At 41.9% G+C, this 25,685-nt stretch overlaps 2 protein-coding genes across 5 annotated transcripts in view; one reads left to right on the forward strand and one right to left on the reverse strand.

Moving 5' to 3' along the window:
- The window catches only part of SYT15 (synaptotagmin 15), a 36,255-nt gene extending 26,472 nt beyond the window's left edge, over positions 1-9,783 (forward strand). For both annotated transcript variants that reach the window (XM_061635011.1, XM_061635013.1), the window contains 2 exons: positions 3,758-3,937; positions 4,657-9,783. In XM_061635011.1, the coding sequence (XP_061490995.1) occupies positions 3,758-3,937; positions 4,657-4,793 (317 nt within the window). In that variant the 3' untranslated portion in view covers positions 4,794-9,783. The remainder of the gene's footprint in view (positions 1-3,757; positions 3,938-4,656) is intronic.
- Positions 9,784-14,526: 4,743 nt separating this feature from the next.
- Positions 14,527-25,685, reverse strand: part of SHLD2 (shieldin complex subunit 2) — a 50,220-nt gene continuing 39,061 nt past the window's right edge. For all 3 annotated transcript variants that reach the window (XM_061635014.1, XM_061635015.1, XM_061635016.1), the window contains 4 exons: positions 24,918-25,124; positions 24,024-24,255; positions 16,420-16,535; positions 14,527-15,251 (listed from right to left, as the gene is read on the reverse strand). In XM_061635014.1, the coding sequence (XP_061490998.1) occupies positions 15,079-15,251; positions 16,420-16,535; positions 24,024-24,255; positions 24,918-25,124 (728 nt within the window). In that variant the 3' untranslated portion in view covers positions 14,527-15,078. The remainder of the gene's footprint in view (positions 15,252-16,419; positions 16,536-24,023; positions 24,256-24,917; positions 25,125-25,685) is intronic.

Below are 25,685 nucleotides of genomic sequence, written 5' to 3' on the forward strand. Positions count from 1 at the left end.
AATAAACCACAGTTAAAGCTGAGGTAGCTGGCAGACAATCACTTAAACCTTGGTTTATTATGTCCTAACCCCTTCCCCCGTTAAAGGAGACATAAGTCAGAAAGAGCTGCTCTTCACTCACAACTCTGTAGCTTTGGGGCAGTGATGGCTACGTAACTATAGTTAAGGATGTGGTCTGGTTCATACACAACACTAAGTAATGGTTAATGTTCACTAAGTTTTATAAACTACAAACCTTGGTTAACAAGGGTCTTTTAACTATAAATAAACCATAGTTAAGCTGCTGGGGTGGGTTCACACATAACATTAAGCCACAGTTTAATAAACCATAGTTTGGGTTAATGAATTATGGTTTAGCGTTATGTGTGAACCAGGCCAGGGTAAGCAATGCTGAGCTAGATGGTCTGACTCAGTATAAGGCCACTTTCTTTGTTTCTGTGTCACATTTTACCTGTGCATTTATTCATTGCAGCATTTACCACAAATAAAATATATTTATTTGAGCTTAGGCTGCAGTCTGAGCAATACTGTGTCATCCGCTGGTCTTCAGCTATCAGTTCAGAGTCAATAAATGGGCTGTGCTGTGACATAAAGTGGGTTGTATGAATGGTGCCACTGCCAATTTTATTTTTAGTTTAAGGTATTTGGTTATAAAAAGAGAGAGGTACAGTGAGAAAAATAAATCATTATTTATTAAAATGTTTTGTATGTGGTTCCCATTTTCAGGATGGGACTAAATGTGGGTTCCAGGTCTAGAAAGGCAGAAAATTCCTGGTTTACAGTCACCTCTGTCTACAAATCTGGCTATATTTGCTGCCATTAGAGATGAAGCAAAATTTAATTCCAAATATTCTCCTTGGAGTTCTCCTCTGTCAATATAAATGTTGAATGTCCTTTAGAGGTGGGCAGAAGGTAGATCTGGATTTACTGGTCGATCTCTGGGTGAGAACATGGGTTTCTGACTATTAATTGTTTAACAATAGCATCAAATGACTTTTCCCATCTGAATTAGGCAACTGAAATGAAGTGGACTATTGTGAAAGGGGTGGACTATTGTGTGAAAAGGACTGTGGGCTTGGTTCAGGTCTGTTAGTGAAAACATATTCGTAGGCTCAGAATGTGCCCAGGAGCACCCTATTCTTTAATTATGATTATATGTCATTTGCACCTGGCTCTGGATAGGTAGATCTTGGGGTTCTAGTAAAAAAATAAAGTAGATCCAATAAGTGTGAAGTCTGCCCATCCCTATATGCTTCACATATTTCAATCTTTGCTAAATATTCTATGTGTATTGCATGTTATGACATTTAATTTCAGTATTTGACATTTACTAGTTGGCATGTAATGTTATCATGTGTTTGATAATTGACACAAAATGACATCTAGGGCACTGTGAGCACAGTGACCACACATGGAAGATTCCTATAAGCACTTAACAAAGCCCTGTTCCTCCTTTTGCTCCATGACACACATGTAGGCAATACACCAGGCTGTTTGGGGGTGTGTGTGCATACCTCATATATTCCCATTCCTCCCTCCATCCCTCCTCCTTCCCCACAATTCAAGTAACATGCTTTGGATCACAGACACCGCCCCCTGAGTTCCTTGTCATAGTTTGGCGTAGTAGAGGCTGGGATGGAGGATAGGAGACCAACAGCAGGTGGAGCCAGAGCCAATATTAGGCAGAGCCAACTAATTATGGTTTTGTTCCCATCCTGTTCCTTGCTGAGTTCTACAAAGGCAACACTGAGACTAGGAGGAGGAGGAGGAGGTTGATAGCCAGTGCCATCCCCTGGACTGGTTGTAAGTCAGGGGGTAGGCGGGGGGGGCTGGCTGGTGGCAGAGTGAGTTTGGCGGGGCAGTGCCATATTTGCCCAAAAAGACCAGCCTCTGCTGACTTGGGCATGCTGCCTGTGTGCCTGCACTATGGAGCCCTTTGGGAATTCTCTATATGCAGGCACTGTTCTGGAAGCGGGACTGGATTATGCCTGTAATATTTGTCAATATTTAGTGTTGGAAGCATTTGACAGATGACATGCAGCAGTGTTCAGTTTTCAGGCAAAGGTTTAATGGCTGATTGCTTGAGAGACTTCCTGTTTGATACCTGCCAAAAGAGTTAAGAGATGCCATTAAGGCCAGGTTCACATGGGAGCTAAAAAACATATTGAATTTGAAGCTTTTCCCTTCGCGATAGAGTTCCACGGTTCACATACATCCATCCTACCTACCTTCCAATTTACTGTGTTGTTCACACACGTTCGCATTTATTAGTATCGCTGTTTCCTTGTGGCCCCTCCCCCAATTTAAATGTTGGCTCCCTCTGGAACATCCCCTTCGCTAATCGAGAAGGGGAGGGGTTTCTGTCAATTTCATAGTAAGCCAGGAGACAGTGAGGGGTGCAACTGACACCAAATTACTTTTTTTCTGTTGTCAATTTCATTTCCTAATCTAGACAAAGTCCTTTTTTGTGAAGAAGGAATGAAATGTTGATAGTGTACAGTGTGTATATTTTTGTGTTTGTGTGTGTGCGTGCACACAACCTCTTTGTGAATGAGATGGCTGCGCCCTGGCCGGAAAGTGTTAGATGGGGGTGTTGGGTCGAGCCCCCTCTCCTTCCCCTCCAGAAAACCAAACAGGGCCACCCTGGCACATCCCGTGGCAAGTCCTGCTCTCTGGGCTGCATCTCTTCCCTCCTCCTCCTCCTTCCCTCTTCCTCAGTCATGGGCAGCTTTCACGCTGGCTGTAGGGAAGGCAGCCTTCGCTGGCCAGCAGAACTGCTCTGTGTCGCCGCCGCCGCCTCCACCTCAAAGGGAAGGGGAGGGGAGGAAGGGCTGCTCGCCCGCCCTCTCCCCGAGCACAAGCCCTAAATACCCGCCTGGTCTCTTCCCCACAAACTGGCGCGGAGTGAAGCGGCTCCTCCTCCTCCTCCCCCTGGCAGAGAGAGGTGCAGGGGACAGTGGGAGCACAGCACCCCTTCTCTTCCCTCGCTGCCCCCGCCTGGCTCATAAAGTAAAATAGTGAGTAAACGGAGCACATAGCTTGTTTAAAGGACCGAGGGAGGGAACTTGCTGGGGGGAAAGTGGGGGAAAGGAAGGCTAGAGTGACCAGAAGTTTGTTTGTCAGGTGCAGGATACAAAATGATGTCCATAGACAGTGTAGGGGGCGGGGCGGAGAAAGGGAAACAAAATGACACCCATAGGCAGTGCAAAGGGCAGAGTAAAGGAGGATGTAAAAAACAGCGAAAAAAAGCTAATACACGGTAGGTGCACACCGAAGCGGCTGTGGATTTTCAAAGCAAATTTGGGTTTTTAGCGCATTGATTTAATCCGGATTTAAAGGCAATAGCAGCTGAATGCACTCGCATTGGCAAAAACCTCATGCAAATGGTCCAAATTATAAGGATCTGCAAAAAGCACTAGATCCACATTAACCCTCCATGTGATCAGGGCCTAAGTCTAAAGTAGCCGATTTTGAGGTTAAATGGTAGCATTTCAGACTGAGTGGCAGCACTGGACAATTATTTGCATATATTTGTTTTAGGCATAGCTGTCCTCTATATCGGCACTAGTTTTGCAAATAGCACTCCTGTTTATCAAGGCTACTGGGATGTCGTCACAATTGAGATTATTGAGATATATTCTGAATTGTAGTTCCTGCAGGTGCAATATTGGGGGATGGAGTCAGGGTGGGGATTTGTGTTCTTCTGAATGCTTCCAGACTCTCTTGAGTGGTTTGCAGCCTCATCCTCTCGTTCCAGGTGTGTTTGTCAAAGTGTCCCTAATGAACCATAATCAATTCATCAAAAGCAAAAGGACCATGGCTGTTCTTGCATCCTCTGACCCATTGTACAATGAGACTTTCAGCTTCAAGGTTGATCAGCTGGAGCTGGATACGGCAAGCCTGAGCCTGTCTATCCTCCAGGAGGCAGAAGGAGATGGTAAGGAGCTGTTGATATCTTGGGGATGAGGATTGAAGATAAAGGAAACACTGTTCAGAGGGGAGAAAGAGGACTGGTGTGTATTTCGGGGGGGGCAGTGCATGCAAGCCACATGTTTCTTGTGATGGGCTCTGGATAGCCTGCACATTTCCCCACCCTTTTTTAAATGTTAAAAAAGTGTTTGCCTATAGGGCAACTCGGGGCATTGCAAAGCACTGGCGAGAACCCAGCCACCCACTATTTGAATTTCCACGAGGGATTTATACATATAAAGTGGCATATGGAAATTTGTGGAATGGACTTCAAGCACCTAGCAATGGCCCCCTTTGTGACTATTGGCTGCATGTGGTATATAGGTCATAGGGTTAGGTTGTAGCCGGTGGCATAGTTTGACCTCCAGTCAGACACATCACTGCTGCTTACCAGGAGGGAGAGGGAGAGGGGCAAGGCAGAGGTGAGATTGGCATGGTGCAAGCCCAGCTGTGGAGCCAATTCAGGGCTCCCACTGGTGCATTTGCATTGTGCGAACCTTGCCCTTCCCCCTCTACCTTGCAATAAGCAGTAGCAACGCAACCAACCGAAGGTTAAGTGAATAGTGCCATCCCACCACACCTTCCATTACTGCCGTCTGATTACCTACAAGCTATTCTTGTGTAGCCTTATAGCGAATGACTTTTTTTTAAAGAAAAACACACTATTTTTTCTCCTTTCTGTTTTAGAAAACTGCTTGCTGGGCCGTATAGTTGTCGGGCCCTTCATGTACACCAGGGGCAAGGAACTAGAACACTGGAATGAAATGATCAGTAAGCCCAAGGAGCTGGTGAAGAGGTGGCACGCACTCTCCCTTAGCACCTAAAGGGGAACAGCTTTCTTGCAAGGGATACACCTATATCTCCATATGGGAGTGAAGAACGCTTCTGTGTTACCTCCAGGGCAGGTCCTTCATATGTATTCTCTGCTTATGTCCATCACTGATGTTTGGTGACTTAGTGATCAAGACATTGGCAATGTCACTGAAAGTGCTGGATCTCAATCCAACATGGCACCTCACGTCCACTCAGTTGCACAGTGGAATTTGATCCTTAAAATTATGGGAACTTCTAAATCAGTATGAGAGAGTGTTGGCCAGATCACTACATGTACCATAGGCATAGACTATTCAAATTTGATACATTGTTTACCAAACTCAAAAATTCATATCAGTTGGCTGATCGATATACACTTGGACTTAACCAAACATTGAAATGAATTGGCTCAAGTGCACTTAATTCATTGTTTGATTGTGATTTTGGGGAGTGTTATAAATACACACAAGTAATTTATCTTCTGCTAAGTTAGAGTCCTATACCTTACAGAACAATGTCTTCTCTTCCTTTAAATAACTTCCTGCAACATTCCTCTGAAAGTGCAGGTTTCTGAATAAAACAAAATGAACCATATGAGTTAAATATTGCCCATTATGTAGCAAATAAACTCAAGTTTTGTACTTCTAGTAGAGTGCAATCTACTAAATACTTCTTCAGAGGAATTCAAGTAATTAGTGAATCTTCTACAGAGTAACTAGCTGGAAATTTGGAAGCTAAAATGTTTATGCTTACTATTTCTGTTGTGATAGCCTTTCATATTGGACAAAAAAAAGATTACCACAAGATCCTCTATATTTCCCAGGCATCTCTTGTGTTATCAGTGAGAATGGCTAAAGAAGAGTAGTAAATGAACTCTCATGACCACACTTGTGTACTGCTAAGAAAACTAAATTACTGATTGAGTTTACAAAGATCAATGTCATTGATGAATGCTGCCGACATTGTGCTTGCCAAGTAAAAGGTGGGAACACTGGGCTGTATCCAACAAAAAACTTAATGCATATGCGACAGAACTTCTTCTCCCCACCACCACCATTGGATGCAACCCTTAGGAACATAGGAAACTGCTTTATACATAGGCTATGTACACACTTGCTGTTATGCTGGCTCCAGTGCATATCAGTGAATCTGGGTGCACATGATGTTAGCCATGCTGTGCCCCTTTCTTCTCCCCAAACTCAGAATTTTTGTATTTTGATGCGTTTGCCCTCTGAGACAGCTTCAACTTGAACACTGTTTGACTGATCAAGCATTGTGACACCAATGTGTGTACAATGGAAACACTTTGCTGGGGGTGGTCCTAAATCTCTGAAGTCAGCGGGTGGCAGGGTTTAAGCAGAAAGAGACGGCATCACAATGTTCAGAGACAGGAATTCCTAGAGAGACTCCTGTAACAGCTGGATGCAGTTAGGTTCAATGGAAGTGCGGGGCTTCTTTAACTCAATGATGCTATAGTTTGAATTTGCGCTAATCTTGCAGTGTTGCAAATCAGGAAGCCTGTGCAGTGACCAAAAGCTGTTTCACAGGAGCCTTTAATGCACCAGAAGCAGTTGATTTACTATTTCTTCTTGATGGCTCCCGTAGGCTGGGTGCAGTGAGGGCTCATGGAAGTGGCAAGGGGAAGTGGTCCTTCCAAAATACAGCAAATGGATAAAAAAAGGGAATGTGATGCTTTCATCTCTCCAGAAAGCAGGAGGGATGAAAGCTTCACCAGTGGGAGCTGGGGTGGGTGGAAGAGTAGGGAAACTGGGGGACATATCTAGTGATGTGTCCCAGAATTTGCCAAACAGAGTTGAAATGCAATGAGAGAAAACAGCCTGTCTGCATTTTAAGTGTATAATGCTTACACAGCCTTAATCAAACCAATGGTCCATCTAGCTCAGTATTGTCTTCACTGACTGGCAGCAGCTCTCCAGGGTTTCAGGCAAAGAGCTTGTCCCAGCTCTACCTGGAGCTGCTGGGAACTGAACAGGGGACTTTCTGCATGCAAAGCAGATGCTCTGTCATTGAGCTGCTACAGCAGCAGAGACTCTGGAGGTATTTCTTGATTCTTCTGATGTTGTTTCCTGTAGGCTTCACATCTGTAGTTTGCTATGTTAGGAAGGAGTGATAACTGCACCATGAACTGCTTCTCCTCCCCTAGCAATGGCAATTAACCAATTGTATATGAAAGCAAAATTTAATAACTTACCTCCGGATTTGAGGAAGTTAGGAAATAATTGAACATTCTGGGAACATTATGAAAGCCAGTTGGTGGTACCACCCCTGCCTTGTTTTGGTTTTGGAATCTGTCTCATTTATAGAAATCATTTCCTTCCATCAAGGAGACCTTTTCTATTATCCTATTAGTCTGAGGCAGCTAGACAGAGCTTCTGTGCTATTCATCTCTCTGAAAAGATGAATTCTGCTTCATGTTGGCCGAGGCATTGTCCCAACATCTACAGGCAGACTAACAGTGGGATCCCCTAGTGCAGGCTTGCTAGGCAATCAGGCTATGTGAATGCGTCGTGTTAATGCAAAAATGGACACATTGAAGAAGAAAAGGGAAGTGTTTTTCAACGTTCCTATTTGAGCCCAGTCTTCCTGTTACAACAAGCTCAGAAACACTCTGGCTGTGACCATTTGTTAAGTTCACAGGATCACGTACAAGCAACCTAAAAGACAAAACAGAAAATTTCATTTCATTTCCATAACTCCCCTGAGTCGAGTTGAACCCGTGATCTTTTGTAATCATTACAGTTATGCTTCAGAGCAACCGGCAATGAGCAAAAAAAGAAAACCAGGAAATGATTTTAGCTGAAATTAAACAGGCTTCCCTTTGAAGCAGGATACAGTGTTAATTATGACAATGCGTTAGAGCTTCCTTACGAAAGTACTTCTTGATTTCCATTTTAATACTATGATCTGCATCTGTCTAAGTTATATTCAGAGTAGACCTAGTGAAATCAATGGTTATGTCTAATGTCCATTGATTTTAATAGGTCTACTCTAATTTACTTGGATACAATCTATTGTAAATATCAAAGGGTAAAAGAACCATGCGTTACATTGGCTGGGATATATGCAGTCCCAGTTCAGAGCTAATGCTGGATCCTTGCAAACCATGCTTTTGTAAATCGAGGGCCAGACTTAGAAATGGACGCTCCCTTGTCTCTATGATTTGCCCCTTTCCTCCTTAACTGCAGTGTTACACAGGCATCAACCCAAACTATCATTCCCTTATACGCTGAAGGTTGAAACCATGGTTTGAGATGGGTTTGCAAACTATGAATATAAGGTAATTTGGTTTGTATCAATGCATATGTAACACAAAACTATGGTGGGAGGAAGCGAATTGCTCCAAGGGGGTGGGTGGGAGGCAAGACTGCACATTGCTGAAGCTAGCATCCAAATTGCCAACCACAATTTTTTGGGAGTTGGTGTTATATCTCCATAATTGCACAGGGTCTCCACAGAGTGTGAATGATACAGTTGAGTGTGGTGTGGGATACACAAGTATCAAAACAGTTGCTACATTGACTTAAGTGTGGGGAGAACCAGGCATCCGACTGGTCCTGCTGTTTTGGCTCAAGTCCCTAGCAAATCTTTGTTTTCTCATGGATTGTTTAGATCTCTCCAAATACACACACATCAAAGAGAAAACAGAAATCTGGCAAAGCAAGAAATACACTCTTCCCTATCTACCTTATGCCATTTTATAAACTTTGGCTCCAATTGCATGGAAAGGATTAAAAAACATCCAGTCTACCCACCCATATCTATTCAGGGCTTTAGAGGTGGAGCTAGCAAGTTCCATGCCCCCCCAAAACAAGATAAAACTAAAAGTGGTTGCACACAAACAACTGACCCCCTTCTGCTTTCCCAACTACATTAATATGCCGCTGATTGAAATAGTGAACAAAATACATTATACAGTAGGAGGGGGGGAAATGAACAGACAAATGCCTAAGGATAGAGGAAAATCTGGCCCTTGTACCAAGAAGGTAATAATCACCAGGGCTGTGGAGTCGGAGTCGTGGAATCGGAGTCGGAAGCAATTTTGGGTGTTGGTAGAAATGTACAGACTCCGACTTCAAAATAAAAACTTTCATAGGAATTTAGGAACGTTTTCTTGTTCAGAAATTTTAATCAAATAAATATATTTTATGTTCTATCAATCTAGCCTGATGATTCACGTGGTGGTGATGAAATGCCTTGTGCTACCATTTTACTACAGTAAATTTGTTATTACTAGTTAATATACATTTGCCATTTATGAAGGAGTCGGAGTCAGAGAGTAGAAAAACAGAGGAGTCGAAGGTTTGGCTTACCGACTCCACAGCCCTGGTAATCACTGCCAGGTGGCCAGGGCCTCACTGGGGAGACCATATGTTGAGAAGCTGCTACTGAGAAGGCTCCCTCTCTTATAGCCACTCTCTGCTCTTCTTCTGGAGGGCCTCTTATGATGACCCACAAGTTCACAATTTTACTTAATTTTAAATCAAACTTTTAAAAAAAAATTACAGGCCCTGTATGGGAAAGTGATCTCCACTATCAGAGGCAGTATGCTTCCAAATGCCAGTTGCTGGCATTCACAAGCAGGGAAGAGTGTGGTTGTGCTCTGGTTCTGCTTGTGGGCTTCCTGTAGGCATCTGGTTGGCCATTGTGAGAACAGGATGCTGGACTAGATGGGCCACTAGTCTGATGCTGCAGGCTCTTCACATGTTCTTATAACCTAGCTTGGGGAAGGCATATATTGCCTAGGGAGTGAAAACCAAGTTAGTTAATGTGCTGTTCTTATTGACATAGCAAACAAAGAACTTGGCTGACGCTAAAATGGAACACCAGTCATGTCTTTGAGTGAGTTATGCTTTGGCTATTATTAGTTTGTAATGTACTGTATTTTGTTAAAACAAGTGCTATGAAGTCTGACAAACAATGCATTTCCCGTGTTCCTTCCCAGATGACTGTATATTTGTCTTATCTTACATAAAAAATACGTTATGTGATTAAAAAATAATTTGAACCAATGTGTTATTCTGGTAACTTTGGCCTACTTCACATTCAATGCTAGGCTCCGTTCAGTGGGTTGGTACCAGTTTGTGGTCTGCTTCCTGCTGGCTCCTTCTCATAGTATTGCGTTTGGCTGAAAGTGTTGGCCTGTTGCAACAACACAACTGTGAGACCCACACCTGTCCCTCTGAGCACTTTGAAAGCTGCCTCATGATGGATATGAGGAATTCAGTCACAGAGAAGGTTTAAAGGAAAGTCTTTGTGTACGCCGGAAGCCACTCAGCTGGCAAAAACTGCCAGGCCAAGTACTTAAGAGCAGCCAAGCAATTGCTTCTCTTCTGATTGTGGTGATAAGGCCTCTTTCAGAAGTCTGCTCTACACTTCTTCCTGAAGTTGCAACATGCACCCAAGGGAGCCCTGACACAGAACATTTCGGAGTGTGAGAAAGGTCTCTAGCTTAGTCCATGCTGACTGCTAGCCACTCAAGTTGTGGGCACTCGCTACTATGTTATTGAGTTCAAATGCTGGTGGGCCACTACAAGCCATCCTACTATGGGACAGCAGTAATGCACAGTACGGTTTAATTCAGCAGACACAGGTAAGAGCTAAAAGCGAATAGACTTGTTTTTCCTGCACTTGCCATACACTGGATTCCTTTAATAAATTCTTGAAACAAACAAAAATAAATTGGAATGTCTGTCTACACATCCATCCTTAATTATTCATAGATCAGTCTATGGATTGGCTATTAGCCATGATAATTTGGTAGAATTTCCTTGTCCAGAGACAGGGTGTGTATCATTTGCTGGGGACAAAACAGAGCCTTCTAGAGCATCTGGCTGGCTGCTGGTGGAAACAGTTGGGACTATGTGATGGACCTGCAAGATGCTATTGTTTAAAAACATTTTATACACTGCTTATTTCATATTAATTTAAAAAGTGGTTCCTCAACTAAAACACAACAATAAGACATCCATAAGTCTAAATCAACCAGACAACAGAAAGAGAGAGAGAAGAAATAGCACACAGCAACAAATTCTAGGAAAAGAATGAAAGTGGTTAGTTTTTAAAGGCCAACCACAAGAATTTTTGCTTGTTTGCTCAAAGTTTGCAAGGAGGGGCCTGACTGGATCTCTCTTGAAAGATCAGCTGCAACAAAGGCCCTGTTCGTGGTGGAAGCTAACCTCCCTTGTTATAATGGAATTCCAAGGCAGTTTTTCATCAGAGGATTTTCAGTGCTGAGGTGGAGGGGAAAGATTCAAACAGCAGATATCCTTATGGATACCGACTCCATAAACTATTTGTAGAACATTCCGGTTAGAGACATATGGGGCAGACACACCTTTAGTTTCTGTTATTCCATTCTTGCCTAGGAGGCATGCCAGTTTCCCAGTCAGTAGTTGGGGAAATCTCAAATCACGCAGTGAACTTGTACCTATAGAAATAAAGTAGGCAGTGCTTCCCAACCTTTATGAGTTCGGAACGCCCTGTAAAAATGTTGTGTCCCCCCATGCTAATTTAATTTTAGTCTCTGTTAATTGAAAAAAATGGTACATGGCAAAATCACATCTCCAAATATCCCTTTCCATTAAAAGCTCCCCGCAGACAGGGAGGTGTTGCTTTCTGTTCTTAATGCAAAGGTCTAATCAAATTGGTATACCCCTCCCTGCCCACAGTCTGAAGATGTATAGTCCTGTCTCCCAACACCAGAGGGTTACAGTGTTGGACTAAGATCCAGGTTCAAGACCAGACATGACCCAGCTGACTAAGACCCAGCCACGAAGCCCAGAGTGACCTTGGACAAGACACAGTCTCTCAGCCTTCCCTATCTCACAGGGTCTATGTAAAGATAAAATGAAATGGGAGGGGGGAACTATGTGCACCACCTTGAGCAACTTGGAGGAAAGGTGGGATATAAATGCAATAATAATTAAATACATTTCAGCTGCAGTATGTGGACCCCAACCTCAGCCAGCCTGCTGAGCTTTTTTAAACAATAATAATAAAGAAGGAGCAATGTGGTCATGATGGGGATGCGATATTGTGAAGACAAAAGGTTTGATAGATTGAGGAGGGGGGTTAGTGCTTTTAGGCCTTGGGATGATCATCAGAACTGATGGCTTGGTTAGCGTGCACTTGGGAATGAGAGCGGAGCAAGACAGATCAGTGCACTTACAAACACACCTGCCTCTCCTGCAAGCATGCAGGCACCGGGGGGGGGGAGCCCTCAACTGCTGCAGTGCCTTGGAGAGATTGGGTGTGTGTGGAGTGTAGGTGGAAGAAAGGGGGGGGGATGCTGGCACACACATTTAGCTTGAGATGGGGGTGAGCATATCCTGAGCATCCTCACTGCTCCTTAGCTCCATCTGGGCCAAAGGTGAGACCTGGACAGCCTCGCAAATAAGAATAATTTGTAAACGGAGGTGGCAGCGAAGCAGGAGCCAAGAAAGGCAGGCAGGCTAGCTGGCTGGCAGGCAGGCAGGGGGAAAGCAGCCTTTGCTTGCGGCCTTGACTCTTTTGCTTCTCGAAAAGCCCTCTCCTCTCATTCTCAGCCAAGCTGTTGTCAGCAGCAAGGAGAGGGGGGCAGAGAGGGGAGTCAGCAACAGTAATCCCCTCTTCTTAGCTCCGCCCTCAGCCTCCTTTGGCATCTGCCACATTTTATGGGTAGATGCCTGCCCTCGGCATACCTGAAAGATGCTTTGCCACCAACAAAAGTCCTCCCCTCTTATCTGGAGCAAGGGAGAGGTGTAGTCTGCAGCGGCAATGGGGAACAGACAGTATCCAGGGAATGAAGACCTCCCCCGGATTACTTCATGGCCCCCCTGAGGGTCACGGCCCCCAGGTTGGGAATTACTGAACTAGGGTGTTCATATAATGGTCCTGAAGTAGACTGGGGAGGAACTGTAGCTCAGTGGTAGAAGGTATTTTTGCACAGAGATTTGTAAATCACCCCAGTATTTTTTGGAGTTGTAAAAAAAGAAGAAAGAATCAGCTGGCAGGTGATGAGAAATAATAATAATAATAAATTTTATTTTTCAGCCGCCTATCTGTCCAGGTTAGGGACACTCTAGGCGACGAACAACAAGAATAAAAACAATCCATATACATTAACATAATCAAATTTTAAGCTAAAGAAACCATCCGTTAATTCAGTTATAACTTAAAATTAATCTGTCCCAATCTTGTAGGCCTGCCTGAACAGCCAGGTCTTCAAGCACGGCGATAGCTGGACAGGGAGGGAGCATGTCTGAGATCGAAAGGGAGAGAGTTCCAAAGGATGGGGGCCACAACAGAGAATGCCCTCTCTCTGGTCCGTACCAGCCTAGCTGTTCTCACCGGTGGGACCGAGAGAAGGTCTTGCGAGGCTGATCTCGTCAGGCGGCACAATCGGTGATTCTGGAGGCGTTCCTTCAGATATACTGGGCCGAAACCGTATAGGGTTTTAAAGGTCAACACCAACACCTTGAATTGGGCCCGGTAGACAACTGGTAACCAGTGAAGATCTAATAACACTGGGGTGATATGATCCCAGCAACAGCTATGTGCAATCAAGCATGCCGCCGCATTCTGTACCAGCTGTAATTTCCGGACCGTTTTCAAGGGTAACCCCACGCAGAGCGCATTGCAGTAGTCTAGGAGAGAGGAGACCAGGGCATGTATCACCTGAGGGAGCAGATGAACAGGAAGGTAGGGTCGCAATCTCCGTATCAGATGTAATTGATACCAGGCTGCCCGGTTCACTGCTGTAATCTGAGCCTCCATGGACAGCTGGGAGTCAAGTATGACCCCAAGACTGTGGACCTGGTCCTTCAGGGGACCTCCACCTGACACTCTACTGCAGTGGTTCTTAATCTTTTTTGGTTCGCGGCACACTGTAAAACATATAAAAATTTTCTGGCGCACTTAGTGTACAAAATTAAAAATATATTAATATATTTTAAACTATGAATAAAAATAACTTAATAATATACTTTCATAATATTCGCTGCACACCTAGCCACCTCTTGCAGCGCACCAGTGTGCCCCGGCGCACCGTTTGAGAATCACTGCTCTAGGGAATCACTGCCAGTCAGACTACATAGCAAAAGGCTAGATGGAAACATATTCTGATTTGGTATGAAATAGCTTCCTATGCTCTTCAAGTCAAAGAATTACTTGATCCAGGCTTATTATCTCTCATTTACACACATAGCTTAGTCCTATTGACTTGGATATGACTACTTGTGAGCAAGTTATTTCCTGTGCACTGACTAAAGTTGCACTGTGCGGCTTTAGTCAGTCATGTCACATGCTATTGACTATATATATACACACACATTCTTTCAGGTTTTACCTTCATTTTAAGTGTACCAGTTTAATTGTCCTGGCTTCCCCCAAAGAATCTGTGGAATCTTAGTTTGACAAAGATGCTGAAAACAGCATTAAGAGCCCTAACTTCACAAAACTACAGTCCTAAAAATTATTGGGGGGAGGGGATCAAAAATGACTGTTAAACCAATTTAAGGCTGTAGGTTAGAGATTGTTTCCCCTGTCCTCACTTTCAAAGAACAAGCCTAGTAAATAGATCTGCTTTTTTTGCATGTGTTTGTCACATTTCTATTAAATAAAACAATTTAAATTGTTCTCTTCCTTTGTTTGAATGTTACTATAGAAACAAGTGTTTGCGCTGGAACATGCCTGCAATTTTATCGTGACATTTAAGTCCAATCCAGGAAATAAAGAGATTTCAAGTATGAATGTAAAAGTGTTAGTCAACAGTTTTATTCGCTTTGTTAACAAAATAGACTGCAAGTTCAAGATGAAAAGCTCTTCAGGAAAAAAAAAGATTGTTGAGTACTCATATTTCACAAGGCATTTGGGAGTGTAATATTTACTTTCAAAAGTAGATTTTATCATAAATATCACAGTGCAATTATATCTAAGCCAAAATTGGGGTTGACAAAGAAGGGTGGAGTAGGAAAAGATAGCTTCTTAGGTGAGACATGAAAAACTGTATATTTTCAAAATATCTCAGCATTAGTCCAGCTACAGGAAACTCCTGATGTCTAGAGGAGGAAAGATTGGGAAGAGAAATATTAGTCACAAAAGTCAGTTTAATAATCATTACTGGGAGGATTTTGCACAGAAATGATTACTACTAATAAATTAGAAATAGTATCTGCAAAAATAATACAATATCTGGGAGATTTTATACACATTAAAAATAAAAATTACATTTCATTTTTTTTAAATCACACTGGGGGAAGGGGGGCTGGTTGATGAGTGCTGTTGGAAGCCCCAGCTTCAGAGATCAAGATGAAAATCTAGGAGATGAAAGTTCTTCTCCAAAGGGTAGCTGTTTTCATCCAATACAAAATGGCTCCTAATTGCCAAAACGTAGGAAGCTTTTGAGTCTGTCAGCAGCGAATGACATAGATCTGCTACTATCATGCCATAGGTGGTATTTAAGGATGGCTCTGCAAGAGACAAGGAAGTGTTCAACCAACATTATCATGACACTTTCCATTTGACACTCAAGACAAGCTTTGCCAGAAGGTATGTCCAAGGAGAAGAAGAGCAGAAAAATAGTTGTAAGAGAGCTCCCCAATAAACCTTCATTTGAAACAATAAGCATTTTGTAATTTGCAATACATTTAAAAAGCAGGTCAGCTCATTCACAACTATCTCAAATTTAAAAACAAGGTAAGCAATCTAAAAACGGAAAGCCACTGACATTGGGTTCCTGGTCTCTAGTGAGGGACCCCATGAGTGTGGGAGAGGGCACAGAAGGAGTCACTGTACCATACACAAAGAAGAAGCACCCCTGTCTCCTGTGGCCTCCCCAGCCAAGGGAACAAAAATTGCTACACAATAGCATTCAGAATACGCACAACTGAAATTAAAAGTGGTTATTTTGTTAAGAGAATTGTTCATCTATGGCTTGGTCCACATGCAGCATTAAACTGTAATTTAAAATAAACTATGGTTTAATGCACACAAGCACTTTACTTCTCCCTGCTCCTGACTGTGCCACCTGGAGGAGGTAACAAGCCAAAGCCTGACTTCTTGTGCCAAGCCAAGAAAATGATTCTTAGCTTAACACTCATTGATTGTTTGGAGAGAAACAAACCATGAGCCTGGGATGGCATATCACAACAAGCAAGACTTTGATTTGTTTGTTCCCCTCCACAGCACAGTCGGGAGCAAAGTGCTTGTGGGTATTAAACCATAGTAGATTTTAAACTATGGTTTAATGCTGTGTGCAAACCAGGCCTGTGCCTTCAAAGTGGAAAAAGATAACATATGTACTAGTCTCTGAATAAGGTGTCTGCTTGCTGAAGTTTGCAGAACAGAGAGTATGGCTCCCTTGGAGAAACACTTGCATAAGCCCCTCCTTTTAAGTTTGATGAGGATTTTAAACAAAGGACTGCATTTAGGGAGAACTCCCACTTTGCATAACCAGAAGTTGAATAGCCCCAAACATTTGGCCACTGAAGGTTACAACTAAGCCTCACTCAGAATAGACCCATAGTTAGTCATGTATATTTTCAATGGGTCTACTCTGAGTAGGATTAGCACTGGGTACCACCCTAAGTTTTGCCTGCCTTTTTAATTCAGTTATGCAACTAATTCATAGTGCATTACCTATGTCCTTGCTCAGCCATTCTGCTGGAATATTGAGGAACATTTTCTCCATCAGTTGTGACACCACTTGAACAGAGACTTCGTATCTCCCATCCTCTACAGTCATTAGTGCAGGTCTAAAGGAGGAAACATGAAGAGAGTCATATAAACACTTGTGTTTAATGGCTTAATTTTCTATATGTTAATCCCAAGGAAAAAATAATTGAGAGCATTATCACCTTCAGTGACATGTTATCTTCATGGCAGTTTTTTCTTGCATTGTCTTGATTTAATGATAATGACTAAGTGAGGTGCCTCATCTGAACAAGCAGCCAAAGTGTGGTTCTATACAATGGAAGGCTATATTGCTTTCAGAAGTTTTCCCTTCCATTTGAAAGTGATACTGCATCTTGCGAGAGACTTTAAAAGTTAAATACTTACTGACTGCAAAGCTTTGTTCTGATATTCCAGATATAAACAAGAGGAAAACCTATGTTTAAGCGAAGACGGTTTTCTTCTAGAACTCAACTCCTTGAAAAGCAAGGATTTTGGTATTTTAAATGGTGGACATAAATTATGCATGAAGAAGGGTGTTAAGAAAAGCTTCAGTTCAGACAGTTGTCAAGTTAATTCCAGATGAAAAAGAACTCAAGGGCAAGGGTGCATAAGCTCAAATGTACTGCTTAGAGAGAGGATTTGTAAATTGAAAGGGTCTTTGCGGGATGGCGTTAAATACCCATGCCCACTCAGCTTCTTCCCAGGCTGCCAGAGGCATTGGATAGGGAGGGAAGTCTCTCCCCATATTTTTGGTCACACATGCTTATTCTTCAGGAGTACACTATCTCTGGTTATTATGAGGTATAAAAAGAAATACACTGGGTGGAATACAACATTGTGTGAGTGGGCTTCTGCTCATGCAACAGGACTTCAGATTCCCTCTTCAGTCCCCCATGCTCCACCTATTTTCTGCTCCACAGGGTCCCCAACCACACAGTGGAGGGCACATAGAGAACTGCAGGGGGAGGAGTAATGATGTCGTTATGTTAGTGTATTGTCTGTTTTTACAGTAAGTTGTATTTAAATGAAATATTGTTTCCTGTACTGTTTTATTGTATTATGCTGTTTCGCACTCTGGGATTGTGTAAACAATGAAGAGCAGTTTATAAATAATTTTAACCAGTCATCAGCAGCAAGGTGAAGTCCCACTGCACAGGTAGAAATCCATTCTGCTCACACATGGACAACCCACTGAGGGTTTGGGGGTTTTTTTGGTTTTTTTTTGGCAATTTAAATCTTGAGTACATCCAAGGATAGACTTTTGAAACGTGCTACAAATCTTGTCCTCCACTCTACAACTGAAAACTAAAATGATGATCTTAGAGACCACCCAGTGTCAAGGAGAGTTGTGCCTAAAGGCAACAGTCTACTTTCCCAAAGAAGAGAATAGGACCACTCATTTATGTATGTACAGGATGGCCCCCCTCTTCGGTGTTCCGCTAATATGGCGGCTAAAGTTAGAGTAAGGCCCCACTCGTACGGTGCTTGTTCCAATTTTACGGCATTTTTTGGGTGGCGAGCGCCATTTTATCGAAGGAGTTCCGCTTTTCAACAGGTTTCGCTTTTAGGTGGGGGTCTGGAACGTAACCCGCCGTATGAGTGGGGCTCTACTGTATATGGATATTGAGTCATAATCAGCAAAAAGTAAAGCTCTGTACTGAGGACCACTAATGGAATGGTGTGGGGCAGAAGCCTGCCCCACTTAGCACTCTGTTGTTCGTACTAGAGTGCAGCAAAGGCAGAACCCCAACACTAGTGTTATCTAATATTTAATCATAGGTAGGTTGAGTATGTTTCAGTTGTAAGACTGTACACAGAAATAGGTTCCAGAGAAAGGCTCAAACTGACCTCTGAAAAACGAGAAATAAAACTAAGCATTTATAAAAAATACATGTGTGTATTTATCAATTATCAAGCCTGGCATGTGATTCAGAATAAATTCAAGAAAAATGTACATTCAAGCATATCTAACCTTTGTAACTTCTGGAGTCAAGGACGTTCTTAGCTTTGAAGTTCAGAACACTTGACTAATGGTGGTGCTTAATCAGCCCACTCTCTGTATGCAAGCAATTAACGTGAACAGAATCTGTTGGCAGCTGAGCAGTTACTTCAGTCCCCCACTAATACTTTTATTCAACTACAAATAAATGGCAATTTCAAAGAAAAGCAGGCTGAGATGCTTAATTTCAGAATATACTAAATAATTAACTTAGGACACTAGCTTCTAAATATAGCCTTATCAGTTCCTGATAAGGTCACTGGAAAAGATTTCACCAAACTTCATGCGATTATAAAGTTGAAAGCACCATAGAAAATTAAGGGCTCACACATGTAACCAGTATTTGGTTTTGCTGCACTGCCTATATTTTAACTATTTCAATCTATATTAAATTCCATCTGGAAAAAAAGGCAGGATGTGAATTAAAAACTAACACCAAGAGAAATCTGACCAATCTGGTCATTATTTTTGATCCTTGCCACAGACAATTTTAAAATAAGCTGCAGAAACCCAAGGGGCAATTAAGTGAACCAGGAAAGAGAAATGTAAGGTAAATTAATTGTTGCATAGTTTCCCAAACCAGACAAGTATCAGACATATTTGCCTTTCAACAAATCTAATAGGCAAAGAGGTCTTGTTAGATGACGAATGCATTCAAGAAACCCTTTCAAAAAGAATGCTCAGAGATACAAGAGGCATTTGTACACTGAAGAGATTCAGCTTTCCATCCTTCCCTTGCAGGTAAGTACAAAACTATGTTGTACAAAATACAACATATGAGCCCAAGAATTAGTTTACTAACCTGCCATTTGCCTGTATCTACATATAACACGCAGGCCATTTGAGTGGTGGACCTGATAAACAGCAGAAGAAATTTCCTCCAGCTGTATGTGGGACATATGTGGAAAGAAATTAACAAACAGCAGCAACAACTAGTTATTTTCCCCAGGTGAATGTTAACCACAGAGTTGGTACAAAGCCCTCAACCATCCTGAGAGAGACCACCTTCTTCCAAAATCTGGTTGTGAATTCTTATAACCAACTAAGACTTTTTTTAAATAAATCACAGATAGTATGAATACAGTACAGCCATGCAAAAAGTATTCATATGGCTGCTCCACAGTTAAGGAACTCTCTCCCTTGGGAGATTCAAAAAAGCCCAGGAGCATTTTTCACAAGCGTTGTTGGGGAATTTGATTTGAAATGACTTACACTGGTCAAACCCCAAACTGAAATGCAAGTGTTTTACCATAGTATTTTTTCTTTTAATTATTGAAACTTGCCCCAAGCTCCACATGCGGGTAAATAAAACATGCTTTCAATCTGAGTATCTTGACAAATCTGCTTAGTATGCATTTCAGGTTTTCACTGTACTTGCCAAAGACTATGATGCAAAAATGGTTTCTTATATTTGCATGTGTACAAGTTATTACTGAATATATACCAGCTGCTGCCCCAAGTTGTCAAGGAAAAAAATCCTTCTGTGACGATCTGTGTTTGCATTTATATAGAGACCTTAAAAACAAAACCAATTTCTATCTAGACAGACCTTTTATTGTAGTCCAACATTTCTCATACTGTGTTCTGCGGAACCCTAGGGTTCAATGAAGCAATCCAAGGGATTCCACAGAGCAAAAAGTGGTAGTAGCAGACAAGTGTGCACAATGTGTCATTTCCATGGAGCTGCACCAATGGGGATGAAATTCACTACTCAAGCAATTGTCCTGGGAATTCCTTTCCCTTCTTTCCTTCCCTCACTGTGCTTCCCAAAGGTGATATTTCAGGAGCTGCAAGGCGGGATGGTGGGTCCTTGCTTACTTGGCTTGCCAGTGCCGCACACCACAGTGGCTTACCGAGAGAGGAGGGGCAAGACAGCAGGGAGCATTCAGCATAGGTGCAGCTGTGGAGCTAATCCGATGTTGCTACTGTTTTGCCCCTCCTTCTTGGTAACCGGCAGGGATGTGCAGCGTTGGGAAGTCAGTTAAGCGACACCACTCTGCCCCGCTTCTGGGTTAACTGTCCTGTTCAAGCACTTGTCACTGGAATTCCTCGTCCCCCTCTTAGCACCTTCCACTGAACTGCAATCTGGTGGCAGGGGTTAATGATGCTGCTCCTTTAACAGTGATGAAGAGCCCAAGCCTTAAGGATGACAAATGAAACAAAGGCTTCCGGATGCCTTTTACTCCATGCACAGCTAAAGAGGAAAATCATCAACAAGTGCCCAGACCCTTTACTAGACTGGTTGGCTTGATGAACTCTTATGTTTGAATTTAAATCTGGTAGTAGCTCCATTGCAGGATTGGGTAAGATTGCCTGGGGTTTGAGGGTGGGAATTTGATGTGGCTGTTTTTGTATTATTTGAAAGAAATAAAAAAAGAAATAAAGGCTTCCCCCATCAGAGGAGACAGACAGTAAAGTTTTTCAAAGACTCAAAGTTGCTGCTTTTACAAGTTGCCACTCTGGCTAGCTCTCCCTTGCTTGCTCTCCCAGTAATCAACTCAAATATTTTACTGTGAAGGTTCTGCTGAAGTTTTGTTTAAAGTGAAGGGTTCCATCACTATAAAAAACACACTGGAGAACTACTGTTGTAGTCTATGTCCTCAGAAGATATGGTATGTTACAGCCCCATGTGTGTATGTGGAAGTGCATTAAGAGCACTGCAGGGGCCTGTTTGTATCCCAGCCTTGTAATTAAGGCAAGGGGCAGAAGATAAGCAAAGCCTCTAATCGGGAAGCTTTCAAATATCAACTATTGCCATATATTATATAACAATGTAGGATGAATTTGTGTAAATTTCTGGGGTTTTTTTTTGCATAACCTACCCACTACTGCCACCTAGTGTTTGTAAGAGGTTTCTTTTCCAACATAAGTTGCTGAATTTGATCAGTGGAATTTTGGTTTCTTAAAACGGGATACAGTTACATTTTCAATGAATTGTTGCTGCAACAGTTTTCTGTGAGCCTCTACATCACATTTGTACCCAGAAACCTCTTGGACTTTAGCCCCTTGCTCCATTGACACACTATTATTATACTGGGCATCATCACAACACATCTGTAAAAATAGAGATGGTTGCCTCCAGTGCAGCTATCCTGTTTGCACAAGGACTTCTGCTTCGACCATGGAATTTCCCCTCTTTGTCCTCCCTCAGCATGTGCCCCAAATCTGTTCTGGGGGTTCCCTCTGGGGGACGAGAGCGAGAGAGGAAGTTTTGTTGCATAAGCAGAAGTCCTTGCATGAACCAGATGACTTCTTTGGATACAACCTTATGTTTACAAAGTAATCACAATTTAGAGAAATAAAGTCACTAATCATTAATGCTTTGAATTCTATAACGCTGATCAGCCACAGTTTCTATGAGACTGAAGTGTTTTGATCCAGTTGTATCACAACATTATTTGTTTGTAGGGAATTAAAATATAAATTGGGAGAAACCCCTTCAACAAAAATATGGAGTGACATAAGAACAAAACAAAGAGATTTTAAATGGAAACTTTGTGTTCTTACAGGTTTATAAACCATAGATACCTTCAATATTTAATTAACAAATACTGTCAACAATGCTTATATTGTATTTATAATAGAATTTTACAGATACAGACATGTAGATATTACATGCATTTGGGCTGCAATTCCAAGCATAGGAGAGTAAGCCCAATTAAACACAATGGTCAAGTTCGGATATCATGCTAAACCACAGTTTAGTATGAGAATGAGCTTCAGTGAGCCTTGGACTCAGGAGCTCCACCAGCACAAATATTTCAAGTTGATTTGTTTCAAACAAACCATTGTTAACATTAACCATAGTTTGTCAGTTTGGATGACATGAGAAACTGTGGTTAAGCAAAACTGGAAGCAAAAGCTTCCAAACTCCACCTTCCAGTCATGCTGAGTACATGAACCTGAAGTTCACTGCAGCATATCATGTTAAAAACTACAGTTTACCATATTGTCTGATTTGAGCCAGGAGGAAAACACTTCTGAGTCAACACACAAAGGATTCAGTGTCACTTGTTTTAAATATTTAGACCTGGATCTAAACAACTAGTTTGGGCATGTGACATCATAAACTACTTTGAAAGTCCCCAGTTTCAAAAACAGGCTGCCACATGGCAGGTGAACGAAGGGGTGCTCCCTGGGGGACAGGGGAAGGAGCCCAAGCTGTTGTGCTGTTCTGTGGGATCCAAAAGGGGGGAACATAAGGTATTGTGACATAAAACTGAATATTCTGGTTGTAATACTCTGGACCCCATGGTTTATAACAGCTACTGCTCAGTCATGAGTACTCCCTTCTTGGGTAAGGCGGTGGAGGGAGTTGTGGCAGAACAGTTCCTAAAGGATACTGATTATCTGATCAACTGCAATCTGGGTTCAGACATGGTTTTGGAACTGAATCACACTTGGCCACCCTGATGGATGACCTGTCTGTCTGTAGGCCAGGACAGAGGGAGTGTGACTCTGCTTCTCAATTTCTCAGTGGCTGTCGATACATTGACCATGGGTATCCTCTTTAAAGTTACATAAATCTTTTGTTGTCATTACTTTAGTCTTCATGATGTTCAGTTGTAGTCCTGCTTTTGTGCTTTCCTCTTTAACTTTCAACAGCATTTGTTTCAAATCATTACTGGTTTCTGCTAGTAGTATGGTATTGTCTGCATAAATTATTGATATTTCTCCCTCCAATTTTCACACCTCCTTCATCTTGGTCCAATCCCGCTTTCCGTATGATATGTTCTGCATATAGATTAAACAAACAGGGTGATAAAATACACCCGTCTCACACCCTTTCCAATGGGGAACCAATAGGTTTCTCCATATTCTGTCCTTACTTGTCCAGAGTATAGGTTGCGCATCAGGACAATCAGATGCTGTGGCACCCCCATTTCTTTCAAAGCATTCCATAGTTTTTCATGATCTATTCTACACAATCAAAGGCTTTGCTGTAATCTATAATGCACAGGGTGATTTTCTTCTGAGATTCCTTGGTCTATTCCATTATCCAATGTATGTTTGCAATATGGTCTCTGGTACCTCTTCCCTTTCTAAATCCAACTTGGATATCTGGCATTTCTTGCTCCATATATGGTAAGAGCCTTTGTTGTAGAATCTTGAGCATTACTTTACTTGCATGGGATATTGATAAGGATATGGGTGGTAAAACACATAGCTGCACATTTGCCCTTCCATAGGATTCTGCTTAATCCATTTATCTCTCAACCCTCCATGAAAAACTCATACCAGGACCACATAGTGTTCTCAGTTGGTGATTGCCCTTTCATGCAAAAGCAGAAAAAGCAGGGTGTCAAAATACAGGCAATATGTTAAGTTAGTGAACATAATTCAGTAATTGATTCAAACTGACTCTGGGAAGATTTCAGTAGACAAGATTCCCTTTCAAAAAACAGATAGCCTGAAATACTTTTATGGGGAGGATGAAGAAGTGTGAATAAAATATTTTCCTTTCCACAATAACAGACACTTAAGAGTCAGATTTATATACTGATAGGACAGCTACCATCAATAGATTTAATTTCTTTCCTATAATACACACACACACAAACACTTTTACCTGTAGAATATCTTCAGTTTGTTAAAGGGTATGCAGCTAATACACTGTTTGTAGATCTTGTTATCTATGTGTAGTTCAAGTCCACATTTTGCACAGCCTGCATAGGTGATCAGAGTTAGAGAGGCAAATATGTCCTGCAGTGAAGTATTAGCATCAAAGACAAGCCGCCCATGTGGAGAGGAGGCAACAGCAAATTTCAGCTCTGTGATGCAGGCTTTCACTTGGATCATTCCTGTGGAAATAGAAAGGAGTTAATGAAAATATTTGTCTACTCTTTTTGGCCACAAGAGTACAGTTAATCATTATTACTGATGGAATTAATGGTAACTACTTATACCATCATGAAAGTTAAGCTCAATCTTACACATCTCTACTCAGAAGTAAGCACCATTGTGTTCAGTTGCATTTTCTTGCAGGTGTGCGTATAACTGCAGCTAAGAATCTCCCCTTAACTTCATTGCCGCACCCAATTAAAACAATGACATTATTATTATTATTTATTGCATTTATATACCGCCTCATAGCCAAAGCTCTCTGGGAGGTTTACAACAATTAAAAACAAGTATACACATTTAAACCATACCAAATTAAATCCCATAAAAACTGACAGGCACGTTAAAACGCATGCTATTCAAAATGACATGTGGTGCTCCTTTCCTAGAGTGGTCTGTATACTTTTTGAAAGCTTTTAAACACGTTTCCCCTTTGGGCTGGCATTTAGCCATCAGAATTACGCAGGTGTGGGGTAAATTTCATTAGGTATTTTGTGTGCATTGTGTGTGCTTTGTTTTATCTTTAACTGCTGTGATCTGCCTCAAAAGCTCTTCAATTGAAATTAATTAAAAATAGATTCCTTCCCCTTCCCCCTCAAATTATAATGAGTGAAAATCTCACCAGAACACTTCTCGTCTAGATGTGCAGCAAGAGTGGTTATACTCATCAGTGGCTTGACATCTGTTTCAAACTTCTCTTTGAACTCAACAGCTCTTCTGTCATCATTGAAGAGACACTCCAGGGATGACCACGGCGTCGTATGCAATTCAAGTTCACCAGAGACAGGACTGTGTTTCGCAAATAGATACTTAAATTCCCAAATATGACCTAAGAAAAAAATTTTTAACTCCACTTAGAATTTTACATTCCAGTTCGCTATTAATACATGCAGAAAGCTTTAGATGGAACATTGTACTATCAGAGATAAGGAAACCTGTAGTAAAAAAAAAAAAAAGAAGATGCTTGGAAAGATTCCAGCTTTAATTTTTTATAATGAATCTTAAAAGTTGTGTGTAAAAAGTAATTATGTAGCATTTTGAGTCTTCGCAAACAACAAAGATTTGCCTCGTTTGGACAAACATATTGCCTGGGAGATGCTATGAGTGGTGGAGGAAGTAAGATTATGGCCACCCATCCTACCCGCCAAATGTATCATTCCCACGTGTGGATGTAAAGTAAGGATGGAGAACATGTGGCCCTCCAGATGCTGTTGGACACCAACTCTCATCAGCCCCAGCTAATGAATATTTCATTACATGAATATCTCAAGCTGAGAGAAGGCAAGCCCACTAAAGGCCTCCTAATGTTCTCATTGCTGGGGTGAGATTTAAATTTCCTGTTTTACAGCTCATGACCAAAGCCATTATAAAAGATCTCTACAATCTTCCA

Source organism: Rhineura floridana, chromosome 7 (assembly GCF_030035675.1).
Source record: "Rhineura floridana isolate rRhiFlo1 chromosome 7, rRhiFlo1.hap2, whole genome shotgun sequence".
Taxonomy (NCBI): Eukaryota; Metazoa; Chordata; class Lepidosauria; order Squamata; family Rhineuridae; genus Rhineura; species Rhineura floridana.